At 38.5% G+C, this 19,490-nt stretch overlaps 1 protein-coding gene across 2 annotated transcripts in view; it reads left to right on the plus strand.

The window, feature by feature from the left end:
- The window catches only part of ADAMTSL1 (ADAMTS like 1), a 462,450-nt gene that overhangs the window by 282,290 nt on the left and 160,670 nt on the right, over nucleotides 1–19,490 (plus strand). For both annotated transcript variants that reach the window (XM_064502670.1, XM_026097815.2), the window contains 2 exons: nucleotides 4,649–4,776; nucleotides 17,645–17,690. In XM_064502670.1, the coding sequence (XP_064358740.1) occupies nucleotides 4,649–4,776; nucleotides 17,645–17,690 (174 nt within the window). The remainder of the gene's footprint in view (nucleotides 1–4,648; nucleotides 4,777–17,644; nucleotides 17,691–19,490) is intronic.

Consider the following 19,490-nt stretch of genomic DNA (forward strand, 5'->3'; position numbering starts at 1 on the left):
GATAATTTTTGTTCAACTTATAGTTTAAACACTTTTTCTCCTTTGTAAACATCTTCAGCTGACAGTAATTTCATCTTTTTGTGTTGTGTACGCCTGATCCTTCTTCCTTTTCTGTCCAAATGTATAGGGGCTTGTTTCTCTTTCTCATTAGGAAATTATCCAGAACTACTCATCCCCCTTTTTTTCTGGAGCAGCTGTGTTGGGTGGTAGATACAGGATCAGCCTGAGGTGAAGTGTGTAATGAGGTATAAAGGTAGTGTTGAATTTGATCAGTGCTAGCAGACTTTTTTATGTTTGCCATTTATAACCATATTGCTTGCCTGAAGTGACATGTCTGCCACTGATGCTGTAGATGTCAGGACATGCTGAGTGTTACATGGACAAAGCAGTGAGTGTTTCCCGGGCAGCTTAAACTGAGATCCACCTAGGAATGACAGCACGGTGTAATGAGCCAGGATGCACCTCTGCATCCTGCTTATTTGGCATATGCTGGTGTTTAGAAAAATACTGACCTGGAGGAGAGCAGCTGGCAGGGATTTAAAGACTGTTTCTAAGAGAGCCAGTAGTATTAGTTAGAGGAAGCCTCAGCTTGTGGCAGTTTTAATCCTTGCTGTTTTGGAGTGATATCCCCCTCTGCTTGCTTTCCCTCCCCCCCCCCCTTCTTTTTTTTCTCTTTGCTCTTTATGGCAGGAACTGGAAGGTTTTAAAGAGTACTCTACCAGTTCTTGTACTGTAGAGCACTGCACTGTTCAGTGTGCAAGTATTTTTATATGTAGGTTATTCAATTTAGTTCACTTTGGTGAAAGTGGGTAGAAATTATTAGTAATGTAAGATACTTTTGAAAATGTTGTGCTACACAGCGACTTATTAGCTATTAACTGCATATATTCTTTAAATCTGTAATAGACTTGCAATCTTTTTCAGATTTAGAACAGTCTTTCAGGCATTGCTAGAGTTTCAGGTTCAGTCTTAACTGTGTAGTTCATAGAAGGGAAAAACACTCTACTTTCTTTAACATTAAACATGGATGGAGTTGAAATGAATTATGTTTATTCCACTTGTTAAAAGAAAACTTGGAGCCTGTTCTAGCTTGAGATCACATGCTTTCTGGAAATATATAGGTCTTATAGCAAATCTTGGAATGCAAATAGCAGGCACGTGGCTCTCCTCTGGGTGGGAGTACAATTTATCTCAGAAAATTTGGACCCTTCAGAATGTCTAGCTGTGCTGATGTTTTAATTTGTGATGAGGTAAGAGCACTTGGTTCATGTGACTTTACCTTGCAACCCTTTTTAATTACGCTTTTGATGGGCTTTCAGCCAGTACTGTAAGATTAGGACATGCATCCATTTACAGTTTGAAAATATTTGCTTCCTTGTAAACTAAAAGCACAGACACACATTTTCATTTCAGTAAACTAAAAGTGCAGACACACATTTTCATTTTATAAAAATACCCTTCAGAAAGCAGCCAGCTGAAATAACCTCAGTAAATTGGCATGTCACTACTCTTATCTCACGTGTAAATGCTAATAAGATTGTATCTAGGGGATGGAACACATCTGTGAAACTGTTGTATGTGTGATCTTTTGCAGCTGTGGGGATTGGCCATAGTCACAGTTTGATCACTTATCTCACTTTAACTTTTAAATTTACCCTTGCAATTATAGTGTTGAATTGGAATTAAATCATGTTAAATTTCAATATAGATAAGAAAGAATCTAACTGAGAATGTCAAGTCATTGTGATACACTCATTATACAATCCAGTATTATCTCTCACTAGACTAAATTAATTCAACCTATTTTTTCTATTGGTAAATCCAAAGCAAAATTACATCATACTAAATGTTACAGCAATTTAAAACTGATTCTGTTACCCATCTAAACTATGCTGTAATCTTCAAAAAGCTCTTTTGCAGAAGAAAGTGCTGCATGTGTTTAAAATGCCCTTCCAAATTGCACACCATGAAGCAGACTTAAAATGGAGTCACCATAGGCTCACCACACCACTTGTCATGGCTGGCAATCTCCACTTGGTAAAATTGCAAAAATAGGGTAGTAGGGTCCGCGGAGATACTTCAGCAGAGCTGCTTGAGGAAAGCTTGCCTTCTGGGAGCTTGGCTTAAGTTCCTTCTCATTCAGAGGATGTATTTTGTTAATTAAGAAGAAACCTCTGAGAGTCGTGCTGGGGCCCCTTTTCAGCCTTTCATTTAATGTTCTAGTCCTGGACTCCGTTAAGTCACTGGGAGTTTTCATTTGACCTCAGCATGCTCTGGACCTGATCTTAAAGGTCTTTCAAAAGGGTTGGCCCTGTTCATGTCAGGAGGACAAAAAACCTCAACTCTATTCATGTGGCATTTGTGTATTTACCTTTTAAAACGCATCCCCTGGTTTAAAAAAGGAACACTCCTGCCTTTGAAGGGTCCATGAGCAGCAGCGTGAGGAATGCAGTAGGTGTCCATTGTGAAATGGCAGGGAGCAGCAGTTGCATGGACAGTGGTCGTGTGGTGGTGTACATTAGCCCTGCACCTGACCCTTGCCACTCACCAAGCTCTTCCTTTCAAAAGAAATAGCCGTAGTTGGTGTGTCTGCAGAGAGGGAAATCATTTCTTTTTTCCCTCTTTCCATCTGAACAGACTGACTCATTTTTCAAGATCAGGCTTGGACTGTGCTATGATAAAAGAAATAATAGGAAGAGAGGGAAGGAGGAGGAAATGGTTGGATAGGTAACCTGCAAATCTTAATTTCTCTTCTTGAAATAATTTCTCCTTAGAAGTATGCCAGTTAGGCATATGGCTCTAATCTCAGTTAGGCTGGTTTAACACCATCAAATTTCATGTAGTAACTCCTAATTTATTGTGCCAGTAGTAGTATCTACTACTACTACTGAGAGTAGTATCAGGCTTTTGGAATGAAAATAACAATGTAATTACTCTCTCAACGTGAGTAAACTGATCCATGAGCTAATCTGAGCTGAGTGCAGAGACAGTTTATAAGAGATGGGCCTTCATTTCAGGCAGTCTTGTTCCTGGCCATTTATTCAGCATCACGGATGATGCTGGTGGGTGAACTGCAATCCCCTTGCAAAACTTTTTAGGATTAAATGATTTCCATATTAGAAAATTCTCTGAGCATTAATAGTTAGAATATATAATACATTCTTGGTTCCTAAAACTAAACCGAATAGCTACCTCTTACTGTGATGAATCCTAATTAATGCACATTTTATATGCTGAGGTGCAAGACTTGGTGCTTCACTCTATAGCCACGGACTGTTTGGTTTTGGATTTTGGTTCTCTGTGACAAATTCAGTACCTTCCTTAAGCAGATATATACTGAAAGTGTTCACAGACCTAAACCATCATCAACACTTCCTTTTTTGCCTGTGAATAACAGAACACTGGAATATTTTGCTGGGTTTTGGATTTCATTACAAAAGTTTTACTCAGCTCCACTGAAGATAAAATTATTTGTATGTTGAACTATCTCTGTGTCCCAGAGTAATCCCTCACTGTTGACAGCTGACACTGATTCCTCCAACATAGGTTAGCAGTGATGCCTGCTGATTTTTCTCTGCAGAAGGTGTATTGCAAAAGTTATCCTCATGTGCTTGTCTTGTCTTCTTTTTTATTCCAAATACAATTAGAAATGCAGTATTCACTGGGTTGTGGACCACAGCACAAGCCAGATTTTAAATGAAGACACAGACTGGCATTTTCCATCCACCTTTACGTGTTTCTGTAGGTTATTCAGGTTCCTCCAGCAAAATGACCTTGTCCAGGAGGGACAATATCTGTCCAAATGGTTGAATCATTTGTGTCCTTACAGACCAATGCTTGTGAGGTGCACCTGCGTAAGTGAAAATGAACTGTTGAAAATTGGTGTGACTGTATTATTTGAGGTAGGTACTGCTGTACTTTTATGGGTTAATCCTGGAAGAGCTGAGTCTTTCTGAGTCTATCAATTAGTGCTGCTTCTCTCTAATTGGTTTGAGTCCTGCTGCTGCCCCTACCAGCAACACCATTTGGATCTGTGCCTGGCATATGAGAAGGAGTCCAGTTCTTCAGATAGTGTGCACTTTCTATTTTAGGATAGATAATATTATGTATAAAACAGTTTGGGAATCTCTATCCAAAGAGCTTTGTAGGAAATCTTTGGATAGTGATAGTTCCAGTTCCTCATGGTAAGTGCATGAAGGCCATGTGTTCACTGTCTCTGTTCCATGTTGATTCATTATTTTTCTTTCTCTTCTCAAGGGCACCTTGGAATGCACATTCTAATATGCCCTTTTTTTCTTTTTTAGCACAGCAACAAAACATCAAAGCACAATTTCTAGGGCTTACCATACTGTCCTTCCTGCTTGTAATCAGGAAAAGACCCTTGTCTCACTGTTGTTCAAAGTACTCTTCTGTCATAATCATCACCAGTCTCAAACTGAGGCAGAGCATGATAGTCAAAGAATGAAAGCAGCTTCTACAACACCCTTAGTTGCAAGAATCAGTAGCTGCCAATCAGTAGGAGGGTCTGTGGACAACAGATTTGCTTGGTGCTTTCAACAAGCAAGATGATATCCATTATAAAGAAGAGTTAAGCTAGCAGCAATAATTTTTTGTCTTTTTCCTGATTTTTTTTTCTCCCTTTTCTCAGAGCTCCAGAACAGCTCGCTCTGAGGAAGACCGAGACTCACTGTGGGATGCCTGGGGTTCGTGGAGTGAATGTTCACGCACTTGTGGAGGAGGTGCTTCATATTCATTGCGACGCTGCCTGAGCAGCAAGTAAGTTGGTGAATGCTTTTTACTTTAGTGATGGGAGAATTCAGTCAACCAGTATGCATCAGACTGTAAGAAACAATCAGTAGAGGTCTTGAACTATGATGAAATTTCAGTCTCAGTGTTAGAAAATAATGGGCTGTGTTTTCATAACTCAGGCAGCCAGTGAACATGTTTCATGAGCCAACACCCCTTTAAAATATAGTGAGAACCTGTGGAGATACAAGCTTCCTGCACAGTATACTTAAGCATACCAAATGCTGTTGGCTACTGGAAAATGAAACCCGTGTACACTTTCACCTTTTCAGCAGTAATCCTTTTCACACACATATACTAGACTACGGCCAATTCATTAATTTTAATGGCCTATAATCTCAGCCACACTGAGAACAAAAAAGCATCATATTGACCTAAAATATCCTGAGCTGTATAGATAAGAATGACAGTTCTGCTGAGGGTATCCTACAAATTAAATTTCAGGTAAAAAAGCTTCCATATCATCAAATGTTCCCCAGCAGTGAGAGGTAGCATGCCCCAATGGAAAGGTGTAGTTACCCAGAATCAGGCACCCTGGATTTTATTCCTGCCTGGTTACTAAATTGTAATAGAATGCAGACAAGTCACTTGACACCATTTCTGCTCTATGCTATATATAAGTTTACTTTGCAAAATATTTCTAGCAAATACTATTTCTGTTTACATTAGTAAAAGTACTTCCAATAAACAGAGTATAGAAGATAAATATTAACAGATTCCTGATAAAGGATATGAAGGAAAACTGCAGACCCAAATTTTGTGCCTTGTTGCCATCTCTGACACCTTGGATATTGTAGTATAAAATATGTAATATAATTTTCCATCTTGCATATGTTTCTTTCATGTGCTTATAAAACTAATGTTAATAAAACAAATCAGGTTAGTACACTCCAAAATTGTTTCTTATGTCTAGCATTTAATTCATGATGCTGTTTAGTGATGGCAAGAACAGCACAAGATATTGAATCATAAGATCAGAATAGAATATTGTGCATTTTAGCTTTATCTGTGGACAATTCAGTCTCCTAACGCCAGTAATACAAGAGTCAGCTGGGAAGGGAAAAAATAAGTAAAGGCGTCGACTGAAATCAGTAGGAAGACAGTACTCTTTCATTCCATTCCCATGGGAAAAACATCAGAATAATTCCACTTTTAAAATTGAGACCAAATTCTCATCCCTTGGTAATTCTGTAGGTGTTCTGCAGAGACCTAGAAATCAGGAGTCACAAAGATAGGAACTTCTTGTCGTCAGTCACAGTGTGGATCATAGCTACCATTTTAGACTTAGAAAAATAAATGATCTTGTAAATGTTCCTTTTTGTAAGAGTGATGCCCCAGATGTATCAGGAGATCTGGGACATCTGTGCAATATCTGTGTTTAAAAACTGCCTCAGTATTTCTAAAGTAGAAAAGTCTGGGAGCTCCATAATAGTAGTAGTCATAGTGCTCTGTAGTATGCGAGCATATGCCATTCCTTTTGTGGAGACTCTCCAGCTTCTCTTTGATGCTAGTCCATGAAGGGGACCCTGAAGCTACCTCAGGGAAATAGGGAATAAAGTCATAAATCATAAAGTACGTGTCTTTCATACAATAACTTTCTACTGTCCCTTCAGTATATTAGCAGTGCTTCCTGCCTTAAAAAACAAAATGCAAACTTTGACACGTTAAGAGATGGAAGCCCCTGTTCCAGGATAGGATGCAGGGGTTTAATTAGGTGCACAGCTTCCACTAGCCAATAGCAGTAACTTGGAACCTGAATTAGCACAGTATCAAATGTGTGATTGTTTTTCCTTTTTTTTTTCCTGATCTGAATGCAATTACTAATGAAAAACAAGAGTTTTAAATGATAATTTTTGTGCTGGACAAGCATTTTAAAATGCTAAAAAAAAAAAAAAAAAAAAAAAGTGGGAAAGGCAGGAGGGAGCAGAGCAGAGGAAAGAAAACCATCCAAACCTTAAAGATTTGGAAATAAGCTTAGATGCACAAGAATTCCAGTTCTTGCAAGGGTCGGAAAAAATGTCCGGCTCTTTGGGACAATTCGCTGGTTGGTACAGTTTGTCTCATGTATCTGTTGTGTATAATTTCACAGCAGTATGGAGGAAGATACTAGGTATTTTTGGCCAATAAAAATTGGCAATATGTTTAGTGTTTTGGAACAAATTAATCCTAAATACTTCTCTCCTTGTGAGAAATGTTCATAATGTATTACATCTCTTAGTTCTGTGTGCGATGGCTTCCAAAAGATTAAATGAAAAGGGAGAGCCCAATGCATCAGCTTTGAAGAAATGCAAAGACTAATTGCCCATTCCTAAACACAATTAAGATATGCAACTAAATGAAGGAAACCGGTTTTATTTACAGCTTTTATTTGCCAAAGTTATGATAGTACTTGTGTTGTTTGTTTTGGGAACATGCTTTGCGCTAGCCTTTTGCAGATGTGATGAAAAGAATGGAAAGTGCTAGTGTGAGATTCTATTTTCTAGTATTTTGGATGACAAATATTTCAGAGTAGGGGCTCATGAATAGTACGTGTACTTAGAACAACTGGTCCTGATTATGCCTTGAAGATTTAGCATGATAGCAATATAAAGAGAAAATATGCCAGTCACGTATGAGTGGTCAGCATGAGTCCGCCATGAGGCCTGGCATCCTGTTTGAACAGGGACCAGCACTGCTTGTCTCAGATGTTACATTCAGCCCCAGAAAGATAACACAGTGATAATTACTAGTTAGACACTGGGCTAAATCTCAAAAGCATGAAACTTTTCATGCTTTCTAATCCTCTTTGTTGGCATTAACTATTTGTATCTTGTTATTCACATAAAAAGTCAGACCCCCTTTGAATCTCACAGAGTTGTTTGCCTCAACTCACTTGTGAAAGTGGATCTCTCATCCTAATTGTGTGTTACACAAAGAAGCATTTATTTTTATCAGTCCAGAGTGTTTTGCCCTTGAGTTTCAATATTTTTTGATACAAAGTTCAGGAAAGAGAAACTGCTCATCTGTCTCCTCTCTGTCATGAACTGTCATCTGATAAGCAGTGTACTTTTTAGTTTTTGAACTAATACCAGAGGATGTCAAAGTAGAAAACCATGGATAAGGAAGAGGAATGACTGCCATCCTTCTTCAGACTGATAGGAAAGAGGAAAGGTGGATTGAACCCAGGGAACGCTGAAGGCTCTTTACAGCAAGTTGGTGGTACATGTGGCTGGAGCAGAAAAGGAAACTGTGCGAGGTGATTCCACGAATGCTGGCAGGAATTGCCTGCGCTAGGAAAGCACGGGCTGCCCCTGAACAAGGGATGTGAGGCATGCTGGCACGCTCAACTCCTACCATGAATAGTAGGTTGCCAGATGACACTGCACCACTAACCAAAACCTGTAGAGAGGAGAACCAAAGGCCGCTTATTTTTTCCTGAAGCCCAAACTAGCAACTGTTGTGGTTCTATAAAGAACGGAGTTTTATTAGCTACTGGATACCTTGGCTACAGGCACCCTGGAAATATATAGGCAGAGCAGGTCATTGGGATATGGTCATTGTCATGTTCCTCAGAATATGGCTTTTATTTATTGCTGTCTCTATTGCACAGCCCAGATGGAGTGAAAATTCTAGTATGTCATCCGGGATAGTGATTGATAGTAGTCGTGTGTTCAGTCAAGGTGTTTAATAAGTGTGTATGATGATTCAAGTGACTCAGACAGAATGGTAAATGGCTGAATGTTCTTTGGGTACCTGAAATTCATGTGAATTTATTTCTCTTCTTTATATTGGAATATATTTTCAAGTCTAAAAGATCCTGATGGCAAAAATATGGTGTGTGTCCCGGAATTATATTTTACATATTAGCAGGGGTTGCACTAAATATTAAAACTGTTTTACTGTTTCTACGCCTGGTAGGATGGTAATTAGGATTTTTTCCCTCTATCGTGAATGAATGTTCTTCCAGAATTATCGTCAATTTCTAATAAAATAAGGTTGTAGAGAGCAGAAAAGCAGGATCTGCTAGAGCTATGAGAATGATTTTGGCAGATAACAGATAAATAGTCCGGTTTTTCAATCTGCTTAGAAATCCTATCCAGTATTGTTGCTGCTGTTTCCAGCTAAAGCATGAAGCAGGGAACAATTTCTATAAATGTACAGCAGAGTGCTAAGCTAGATGTGAAGTCCCATGGATGCCGAATCTAAGCTTAAGGGTCAGAATCCATGCTCATAACTCTTACCTCTGGGAAATCCTGTGTAAACTGTGAACACAGTGGAGGTTTTCTGCCATTAAATGAGTGATATATGTTCAGTAGGGGAAGAAAGTCAACATTAACATCTTCCTGACAAGTTTCCCTCAGCAGTAAAAGTGACATAGGTAAAAAAAGAGGGAACTCATGAGAGAGTCATAATCCTAGCTTTGTTGAGAAGCTTTGTGCCAGTTTATTACTTTCTGGATTTTTTTCCCCTTTTTTCAACTTCCTCCCTTCTTTCCTTCAGCTAATGGCTGCCCTTTGGTAATGCAACCCAACTAGCAGTATGAATGAGTGTTTCCTTCCACCCTGCTTGCTAAGTTAGCTGAAGTAAGAGATACTATAGGTTGGATGCTAGCCCCACTGCTGTTGCATATTGTAAGATGAAAAGAATAGATCTGTGTAATTGACTCTCAGTTCTGTTGCATTTTGACTCAGTAGCTCATTAAAAGCCTCCAAGATATATAGCTTTGGGGATTAGGTTTAGTGATGAGCTAAATTAGCTAAAAATAGCTGAGTTTTGTGGTGTGTGACAATTATTATTGGTCAGGATATAGGCCAGAATATGATGGATTTATTTCATTAGAGACTAGGGCTTTCTGATTTTCATCACTTAGATTATCAGTTTGAGAATCAAGCATCAAATTGTTCAGTGGCTGCCGAACTGACAGAATAGCTGCAATTGCATGTTATTGATGTTAGTTTAAAGTTAAACGATAAAGAGAAGAACCCATTGCCACAACACTGACTAGCACTGAAAAGGAGATATATCCAGTACTATGTATCTAAAAAATATTGTTCAAAATTTCAGTTTTGTATAGCTTTGATACCAAAGCATTGCCCACTATTGTATTGCTCCTTTACTGATGAATTTAGAATTTATTCCATCATGTGGCTGTGGTCCCTAACTTCAGGGTACAGCCACAGACTCTGTGGCCTCAGGGGCTTAGATTAGAAAAGCATTTGCCGTATTTCATGTCCATTTAACACTGATAAATGTGCTTTAAGCATGGAAGTATGATCCTTTAAACACTGTGAATGAAATAACTATTCTAGTTTTTGGTTTTCTTCTTTATCAGCTAGTTGTGTTAATATACATTACCTTTCACTATGCAGTGATATCAGTGCAGTCCGTTCTAATCCTGGCACCACTAAATTAGGCAAAATTATGCCAATTTATAGAATGTTCCTATGCCCATAGGAACTGTTTAATTTATGCATTTTTAGAATGTGCCCTCTGTTACCAGTTTTACAAAGTCTGTAGAATACACAGCAGAAACATTTTGCATAGATGATATCATAACTACTAGATTTATCTACAAATGCGTTCTAATGAAGCATACCATGTTATTGAATGGAAGTAAAATCAATGTCATAAATTCTTAGGTCACTTGTACTACCAAATGATTTAAGAAGATCGTTCTCATAATCCTCATCAAACCAAGATATTATCAGGGACTATGTCTGTGTGCTAGTGTAGTGTATTATTTCGTGCAAATGACCTTCAAGGTATCGTAACTGCTCTCCGTTTTCTGCTTCAGTTGATTACTCTGTAGCTGTTTTTACTCCACTTTATCAGGGATGTCCTTTCTGTGCTGTAGTGAGTAATTTTAAATGTTTGGAAGAAACTTTGAGTATATTTAGTTCATAGATGTTGCTGGATAAAGCCTTGCCATCTAGCACCATTAAAAAAAAAGAAATTTGTGTTTTTTTTACTGTGAGATTAATCAAATCTGTAAATATTAGAACCTTTCCTGCCTTCATCTGATGGGGAAGCATTTCCATTTTTCCAGAGAGTTTACAATTCTAATTTCAGAAGCAAAAAGCTCCACTCTTGAATTTGACTTCCACTCTTGAATTTGACTCAATACCGTACAAAGCTGCACATTTCATACAATTCAGACCAGCATTGTGGTCTTGAAAAAACCAGTTAGTCCCATTTTGCTGGCTTTCTTAATTTTCAGCTGCTGTGCCACAATAAAAGTTGCTAAAATATACATAAACTGCTTTCCCATGTGATCCATTGCTAGAGTTGCCACAGCTGGTATTCTGGCTGAGAAACTGGACTGTGCTAGAATGAATGATAGTGAGAGTTCTTCCTACAGTTGTGAGTGACAGCTATGATCTCCATAAACCTATTTCTCTGTTGAGGTGTAGCCTACATTAAAAAAAGTCTGAGAAGTCTTCACTTAGATGATACATAGTTTATAAGTGCAGGTTCTCTTTAAAGTTTTTATATATTCATATATTTCAATAAATCTGTTTTGAGATATAAGTGAAAAAGAATTAAATCAGTCAGATCTTTCTTGATGAGGAGCTTTTGTAAGTCTTACTACCTATATAAAAGCTAAGCTGTGATTCTGTGAACCCCAAGCAATCGATTGTACTTGAGAGAGCATGAGCATTTTAGCACCTTTGGGCTAACACACACGGTTCAGACTCAGGTTCAAACTCCCTCAAAGCATGGGGAACTTGGCTTTCTGTTTAGCACATTCGTTTGTAAAGACCAGCTGCAAAACTTGGATCCAGATCTGAGCTCAGGCATGTTCAAATTTGGGGTGTTAGTGCTTTTGGGCCTGCAATGTGTTTTCAATGCTATCTTTGTGCTGCAGCAGGTCAGGTGAGGTTTAGTATCATTTTTTTTTCCTCACTGGAACTGTGGAGAGATTATGTTGCTGAAAAACATTTCTGTTAATTCTTCCTTTTTCATTTTCTGCCTTTCTTGACTAGTGAGCAACTGAAAAATATTTGCAACTATAATGGCTTTCTGTATTTATACAATATGCATTGTATGTGTCAGTGTAAAAGCTAAAGGCACTTCCTAAAAATTCTTAAGAAAATACTGCAGTGACAAACAAACCAAAGAGATTAGATGTATGAAAATAAAGTCTTCTGAAAGCACTCTGACCTATTTTTTTCCCCTTTCTGCCTTTATTTTTATCCAATTTTATTTTTGCTATTTTAATTGGATTGACTAGTTTTAGTGAGGGTTTAGAGAGTATTATTTATTAAGAGTTATTACTTTGGAGCAATCCAGCTAGTAATCCAGCAATAAGGCAAAGAAGAATTTGAAAGTAAAAACTGCCATGCAGTCCATTCGACTCAGTAATTTGTAGAGCACAGTTCCAAGGTCTGCCTTACTTTTGAGTAAATTTGATGCCAAATTTAAACTGCAGGAGTACATAGAAGCTACCCAGAATAAGAGTGTTGAGTGAGTAGACTCTGTTAGAGTTGCAGCTTGTTGCTGTTTCTGTAGCATTCACAATGAAATTCTCAAAGTTTAACCATTCCCCTCACCAAACTTCTAGAATTTAAAATGAAATTGTGCCTTGAGCCTAATCTTGCCGTTAGCATGGAAAGGCTTATCTTTACAAGGCAATAGATGAATTATTTTCCTCTGGGCCCTCTGCTATTCTGGCTACACTGCTAATAGTAATCAAGCTGGCTTATTGTTAGCCAGCCTAGCTAGCTCTAGGTTACTTTGGTTATTCTTGCACAATAGCCTACAGTATAAACAAAACGTTAGCAGAAGTTGGTTGATTTTCTGTAGGAAGCACTCAACACTCAACTTCAAGAACCATGAAGTAGCCAGAAACAGAGAGTTGTTTCGTACTAACATCATCATTAAAAGGACTTTGCCTTGGAGAAACAGGCACATGTCATTCAAACACACATGTCATTCAAATCCTGAAATGCTCAAACCACAGCTCAGGTTTCGGTTCAAGCTGTGTGTTAAATAAAGCTGTTTTTTCTTATTGTTTTTCTAACACCATCACATTTATAGCATGTATGGTCAGATTCCATAGTGTGATCCTTGAATCGATCTTCAGCAATGCTGTTGGTTCTAGCGGGTTTATTCTAGATTCACAGCAGGGTCTCGTAGAGTAAGGCCTGGTGTAGTATTTACTTATGCTAGTCCCATGCTCATATCTGTCGCATAGCAAGGGTCAATGTTTATTTCATTTTAATTATAATTAATTATTTACATCAGGAATACTGATCCCCTAATGCGAAGATTGTGGAAAATATTATTTATGCAAACAGTATAATATCTAATCACTTTAAGTCTCTGATATTGTTACTTTGTAATCTCCTTCTCATTTTAGGTCAGTATTGTATGCTGCATCCCGCAGGTGGGACTTTGGCAGCCAGAGACATAGGATTCATGTTTTGATTTTCCTAGCTGGTTTGCTTTCTGTGGTGACTGAAGGTAGTATTTTGCTTCCTGGTTGTTTATTTTGCTACTCCTACAGAAAGAATATTCACAAGATCTTTAATTAAATTTGCCTGGGCAGGTTGGTTTGTCTATCTGTGCCCACTTTTCTTGTCTTAAAGTCAACTATTCCTGTAGCATTTCTGGGATTTATTTACTTCAACAAGGTGCAGAAGTCTGTAGGAGCCTCTTAGTCTTCTAAACCTAAAGAATCAAAAATTTATACATGCAGGCTCAGCTGTATGTCAAAACACGCCAGTCTGCGCAACAGGTTGTGGCAGACAAGTAGCAAAGTGACAAAAGGAAATGGTAACATTTTTACATGGCTTTTCCTCTTGCTATCAGTTGAATGATTTGAATGCAAAGTTAGGCAGACTGTACTAGGGTTTGAAAAAGTGGATTTATATATTCAGACAGTCGTGATGCGTCTTCCTTTTTCATAATGATCTGGTGCCCAAGACCTGCCTTGTAGCTGAATTTCTTTTATGGGAAAAGGGGTAAAAGTGACTGAATAAATCAGACTCTCTCTTCCCCAGGAAAGGAGAAATAGAGAAACCTCAGGATGAGAGAGGGTGATAATGCTGTTCAACATTTGGAAGACAATTGAGAGCAGCAGGATAAGGAAAGAGAGATGCAAGACTGTTAACATGTGTGAAGCATTGCCACATGCCTATGGGCACTGGAGGAAGGAGAAACCTGACTTAGTCTCTCTCAGATACCATGGGAGGAACAAGGCCCAGTGTATTTTTCTCATGGGTACAGTGTGGGAACCAAAATCTGTCCTGCAAAAGAGGTTCTTAAGGGGTGTGAAAATAAAGGAGAGTGAGGTTTGTTCAAAATTGCAGTTTTCAAATCCCTGTAGTGGACCATTGCGTCAAAATTCAGAGCCATCAAAATAACCCACCTCTGGCTCCTAGTTGCATGCTTATGTGGAGCCTTGTTTTTTAAGAAAAGCATTTCAGACTTTGATGACCACTGATGAGGTCCCACTCTACAAACCTCTTTCATCACCTTTGGTAATTACAGTTAAAGGCAGCTTTGGCATGGGGTTGTTATTCATTCTGGCACAGATTATTGAAAGGCTTCTAACTCTAGCTGAGCACAAATACACATCTAGTGCAGACCTTTGAGGGGGGAATTTGAACTAAGTCCCTCTATAAACTGGAGCCTGAAGAAATAAGTAACAGGGTGTGGAGTTGTTTACATTAAACGAAGTGAATATTTTAATATATTCAAAGTTGTTAACTTCTCAAAAACTTTACTAGGAGCAAATGACTAAGTTTGAAGGATGAAACTTGATACCCAAAAGCTTGTTTTTCTTTCATGGTTGCATGACAATAATTGCATGTCAAGCCAAACCCCCAGCTACCTCTTTCCTCTGCAAAATCCACTGCCATGTATGTCTGATAATACAGAAGACTGGAGAAACATCTCTTGCTGCTCCCATTTGTCGCATGCCCAACAACTTGCCCCGCTGGATGATTTCTGCGTTTTCCTGGTGGCCACATGGATTGCTTGGCCTAAAGAATTCTTATTTGCGTCCTGCAGAGATCAGAGAATGTGATGGCTGTGTGTAATAACATGATCTCTCTAATCTGCTGTGATCCTTCCCTGCAGGGTTAAATGCTATGTACTGTGACATACTGCAAAGTATCCACACTGAGACATAGGATCTGTACCATTAATTTGGACCCTGCCTAGAGGAGAAAATCTAGTCCAGTCTAATGTCACACAAGGTGTTGTGTATTTCTCTCCAGCAGGATTAAGTTCCCCAGATGGTTTCAGCTTCCCGACTTTAAGCATAGACATGTTCATAAATAGAACTTACGTTCAAAAAATCAAGATATATTCCCCCTGAAAAGCTTTTATCTAAACATGCGACATTTTTCTTGAAAGTCTGTATAGCGATCTATTTTCTACATAACCCGTGATTTTGAATCCAGAGGTAGATACCTGATTGCAAGAGAATCTGGAATTTTGTCTAGAAGTAGTGTTGATTTGAAACAAATTACTTAGCAAACCTCTGAAAATACATCAGCTTGAGCTGAAAGCAGTTTGCTTGCTTTTGATTGATGGATGATAACTGGCAAACTAATAAGCTTTAAAAAAAATCAAAAAACTTGATCTTGGAGGGTAGACAAGTGGGTTTTTTTCCAGGATTGGTTCCTAGTATTCATGAATCATCACAGCGCTATCTACATCCAGAATTACACATTTGTTCTGAACAACCCTGGCCATTAGCCAGAGGAGGGAAATTGGGAGAAAAATCTGAGTAGTACTGTGGCATATGTCTAATGAAAGTACCTAGTGCAACGAATAAGTAAAAAATGATATTTTGCCTTAAATCAGACAATATGAAGAAAATGAAAATAATGTGGGCAGCTGATAGAAAGGAAGTTTAAATTTCCATGGCTGTTCAGTGGTTATGAGGTTAATAAATTATAGTAATTGAAATGGCAATAACAGCAGGTCTGTGTGAAGCAAAGACATGTTTGATGGGTCGTATGGCTTTTATGAGAGACAGATGGGGTATGTGTCAAGCTCATTGAATAAGCTACTTGGTGTGGCTGATTCATGGTGCAAGGCCTGCACTAGGACTGCCTGCATGTGTCATAATATACTTTTTCTGTGTTATCTATTGGTGTAAATCAAGAGTACCTCTACTGAATGCGGTGCAGTGTGAATAGCTATAGGTTTGGTCTGCACGAGAATATCTTTACCAGTTTGCATACATTACTCAGGAATGCCTGGGAGGGGGACAGAATGGTTTGGTTTGGCATGATTTTTAATGCCAGTATTGCTATACTAGTTCATAGCCTGCTACAGATATAATTTTTGCTGTTGTACTGGTAAATTGTTTTCCTAGTGCTGGATACCCTGTGCACATTTTTCATTTCTGCCTATGCTCTCAATGGTCAAAATTTACTTGAATTAATAATATAACACTACAAAAACATTGCACTAGTGATATGTCTATTATGTTTGTGACAGCATTATTTATGTGATAAATGCTATGGAACAAAACTTTTTATCCTTATATTTTTTGTGCTTTTCTTCTGAAAAAAAGTTAGATTTTCTTGTTTATCTTCTCTTGCAGTCATTTACACCACTGTGATATATTTGCAAAATGACTTTTTGCCCGTATTTTGTACTGACACAGGTGTAAATGACTGTTGAAGGAATTTCACAATTAAGTCATATCTATTTTCAGGTATGTGGAGATGGATGGGAGGAAGGATGGTTTCAATAATTTAAATGAAATCAATTCAGTTTATTCTAGAGTTAACTCAGTATGGAAAATGATCTTCAGTCTTAAAAAAGAGAGAAAAAAGAGCTCACACAAATACATGCAGATGCTGTGCTTTCTCTTGGATAGTTCAAAAATGTTCTGGATTTAAAACTTTAGCCTTGGCAGGCATTTAGTCCTCAAGGAATGTATGCTTTGTTGAATCCTGAAAAAAAAGTTATGAAATTAGGAAATTAAAAATGTAAGGAATTCTGTTCTGTTGAAGGATAATTTTTAAAAGCCAAATCCTGAATTCTGACCTCCACTGGGTATTCTCTTTGAACTCATAAAACATATGAAACTCTAGCTAGGGTCAAATACTCAACATATACACCACTGTGTGCTAAAAACGTACCTGGATCTTGACCTTTCTTTTGGAAGCCCTGTTGGCACCAGAACTGGTGTGGGTCTGCTGTGTGGGAAGAGGAGGAAAGCCTTGGCAAGCACATGCAAAGGAACGTGTAGACTTTGACATCTGCAGGGCCCAGCTACCCAGTGGCTTTTTGGATACTGTTCTGCAGCAGGGATTTGGGAGTAGAGTGGGGCTGGTGGATTTGCAGAAAATTTTGTGGTCTCTTTCTCCATAGCACAGGGGGAAGAAGCTGTGTGGACACTGGGTAGCTATCCTATCATTTCACACCTCTGTGGAAAGTCTTGCATCCTCCCACTGCACAGATTGTTCCCCAGCAGACAAAGCCCAGCTGCTCCAACTCTTTATCAGTGCTAAGACATGTGCTTAGGTACACACAAAGCTGTATGGTTGTGAAATCATTGTGGTTAGCTGGGAGACCCAGGGCATCATTAATTTGATCAAGATGTTGACTTCCAGCTAAGCTCTGTACTCTGACCTGTACCTCATTTACAAAGTGATGCTGCCTTCAAGAAACCCATTTTTAAGCAAAGATTGGAAACTGGGGAGTAGTGGAATTCACACCTCCATTTTCATATGGGGACAGAGAGTCTTTTACTTTGAGAAAGATGGCTGGTGAGGGGATTAAGTGCTTAGTGATCCTGGGAGGAAAAATGTCGATACAGTAAACATTAAGTGTTTCATTTTTGTATTCAGCTATTAATGCTTTTGGTTTTGTTTTTAATTTTTGGACACAGGACCTGTGAAGGGCGAAACATCCGATACAGGACATGCAGCAACGTGGTAAGTGAAATATAGCTGTGATTTAACACAAATCATCACATACGATAGTGATGTCCATATAACGTAAAACAATTCAGTAGTAGTGTGATAACAGTAATACCGTAGCTATCTAAACTACTTTCGTATCACAGGACTGCTGGCAAATCTTCCTCTGTTTCTCTAAAGCTGGAGTGGTTATGGCATAGCATGATGCTAAAACTGTTTGGATGAGGTTGCTTTTCTAAACAGAGTGTCAGTGAAAGTTCAGACCAGCTCTGTATAATTACTCTGGCAGAGTCAAAGACCACTCAGATTCCAGGTATTGCTTTGGTAACTGCCTGATTCATAATGGGCAGTCTGTCAGGCTTGAGGATTAAGCTGTTAAGGACTGAAGACAAGTTATTAGGAGACACATGTTACTATTCACCTGTGCCCACCCAATATTGTAATTAAGCAGAATGTCTTAGTAAAGCAGTTTTTGATGGCCCACTCTAGCATTTTGGTCTTGCCAAAGGCTTTTGCTTTTTTTTTTTTCTATAGTAGAATGTGATTTTTAATACAATAAAGTAAGAAACTTCAAGGTCTGTTCTCACCAAGATGTATGTTTTCACTGGTGAAAGTGGAAGTAAAGACTTTAATATGGAAAGTTCTGTTGTGTGCCAAGAACTGTAAAAGCTCTCAAATTACACAGAGCAACGTCAGTTCCAACAGTAAAGATGGAAAATGAAGTCAAACTTTCACTGAGCCAATCCTTCTTATGCCTGATAGGGACAAACTCAGAAGCCTTTCAATAGATGCTTTGTCCGCAAAAGTTAAAAAGTTAAACTTAAAAAACTGAGTATGTTCCCTCAGATTTGCCTTGTATTCTCTTTAACAGACCACAATTCACGATACAAAACATTGCTTGCTTGTGTTTGAATTCTCATCTCCCATTCAGTAAGAATTATGACCTTATTTCTCACACTTCTGCCTCAGAAGTTGGTTCTGGGGTCACTGAAACTTCCCACCAGTCTAGTCATCTGCTTCTATAACTGACAATGACAGTCAGTACATAGGCCTGCTGACTGATTTCACGGTCCAATTTCCAGCTGTGAGGCACTTAGGTTACACCACCACCTTTAAGAAAATGGGAAGGTCAATTTATGTCAGTTAAGTTGCATGCTATAACACTATTGAATATGACATAGAAAGAAAAAAAGAGGCAATGTTTAAAGCTAATTTGGCTTAAATGAGACTCGTGAGCTTTATTTTGGTTTGTGAGTGCATGCACATTGTAACAGTCTCCTTCTGCTCCTGACCTGCTTTTCGGCACACGGAGAGAAGTGAAATACACTAGCATCCTACTCTCCTGGCATTTGTTATTGCTGGATCATCCTGCTGAGAGGCTAGGATTTTACCTATGTTACAACGCTTGTTTTGGAATTGTTGAGCTGAGCTTTCCAAGATAAAGAAATATTTTTAATATTATTTTTAGCTTAGGTTCTGCTTTGGGCCTGTGAGCCTGGAGAGTTTTCCTACAGATTAAACCTTGCATAGTTTTGCCAGAAAATTCCTTAACTTACCTTGTATTTAACAGCACTGGCGCCAGACTTTGCAGCATATCACTGAAGCATCCAGCTGCAGAACTCTTAATTATACAACTCCAAATAATCCAAACTGAAGCTTTCAAGGTGCTTTACTCTGCTGAAATCAGTGGCATATTTGCCACCGAGTTATGAAGACCCAGGATTACATTTATAATTTGTAACCCCTTTTACTGGAGACTATAAAGGATGGATTGTGTTACACTATTCTCTTAACAAAAGGACGCAATGAGTTTTC

This window comes from Dromaius novaehollandiae, chromosome Z (genome assembly GCF_036370855.1).
Source record: "Dromaius novaehollandiae isolate bDroNov1 chromosome Z, bDroNov1.hap1, whole genome shotgun sequence".
In the NCBI taxonomy this organism is placed as follows: Eukaryota; Metazoa; Chordata; class Aves; order Casuariiformes; family Dromaiidae; genus Dromaius; species Dromaius novaehollandiae.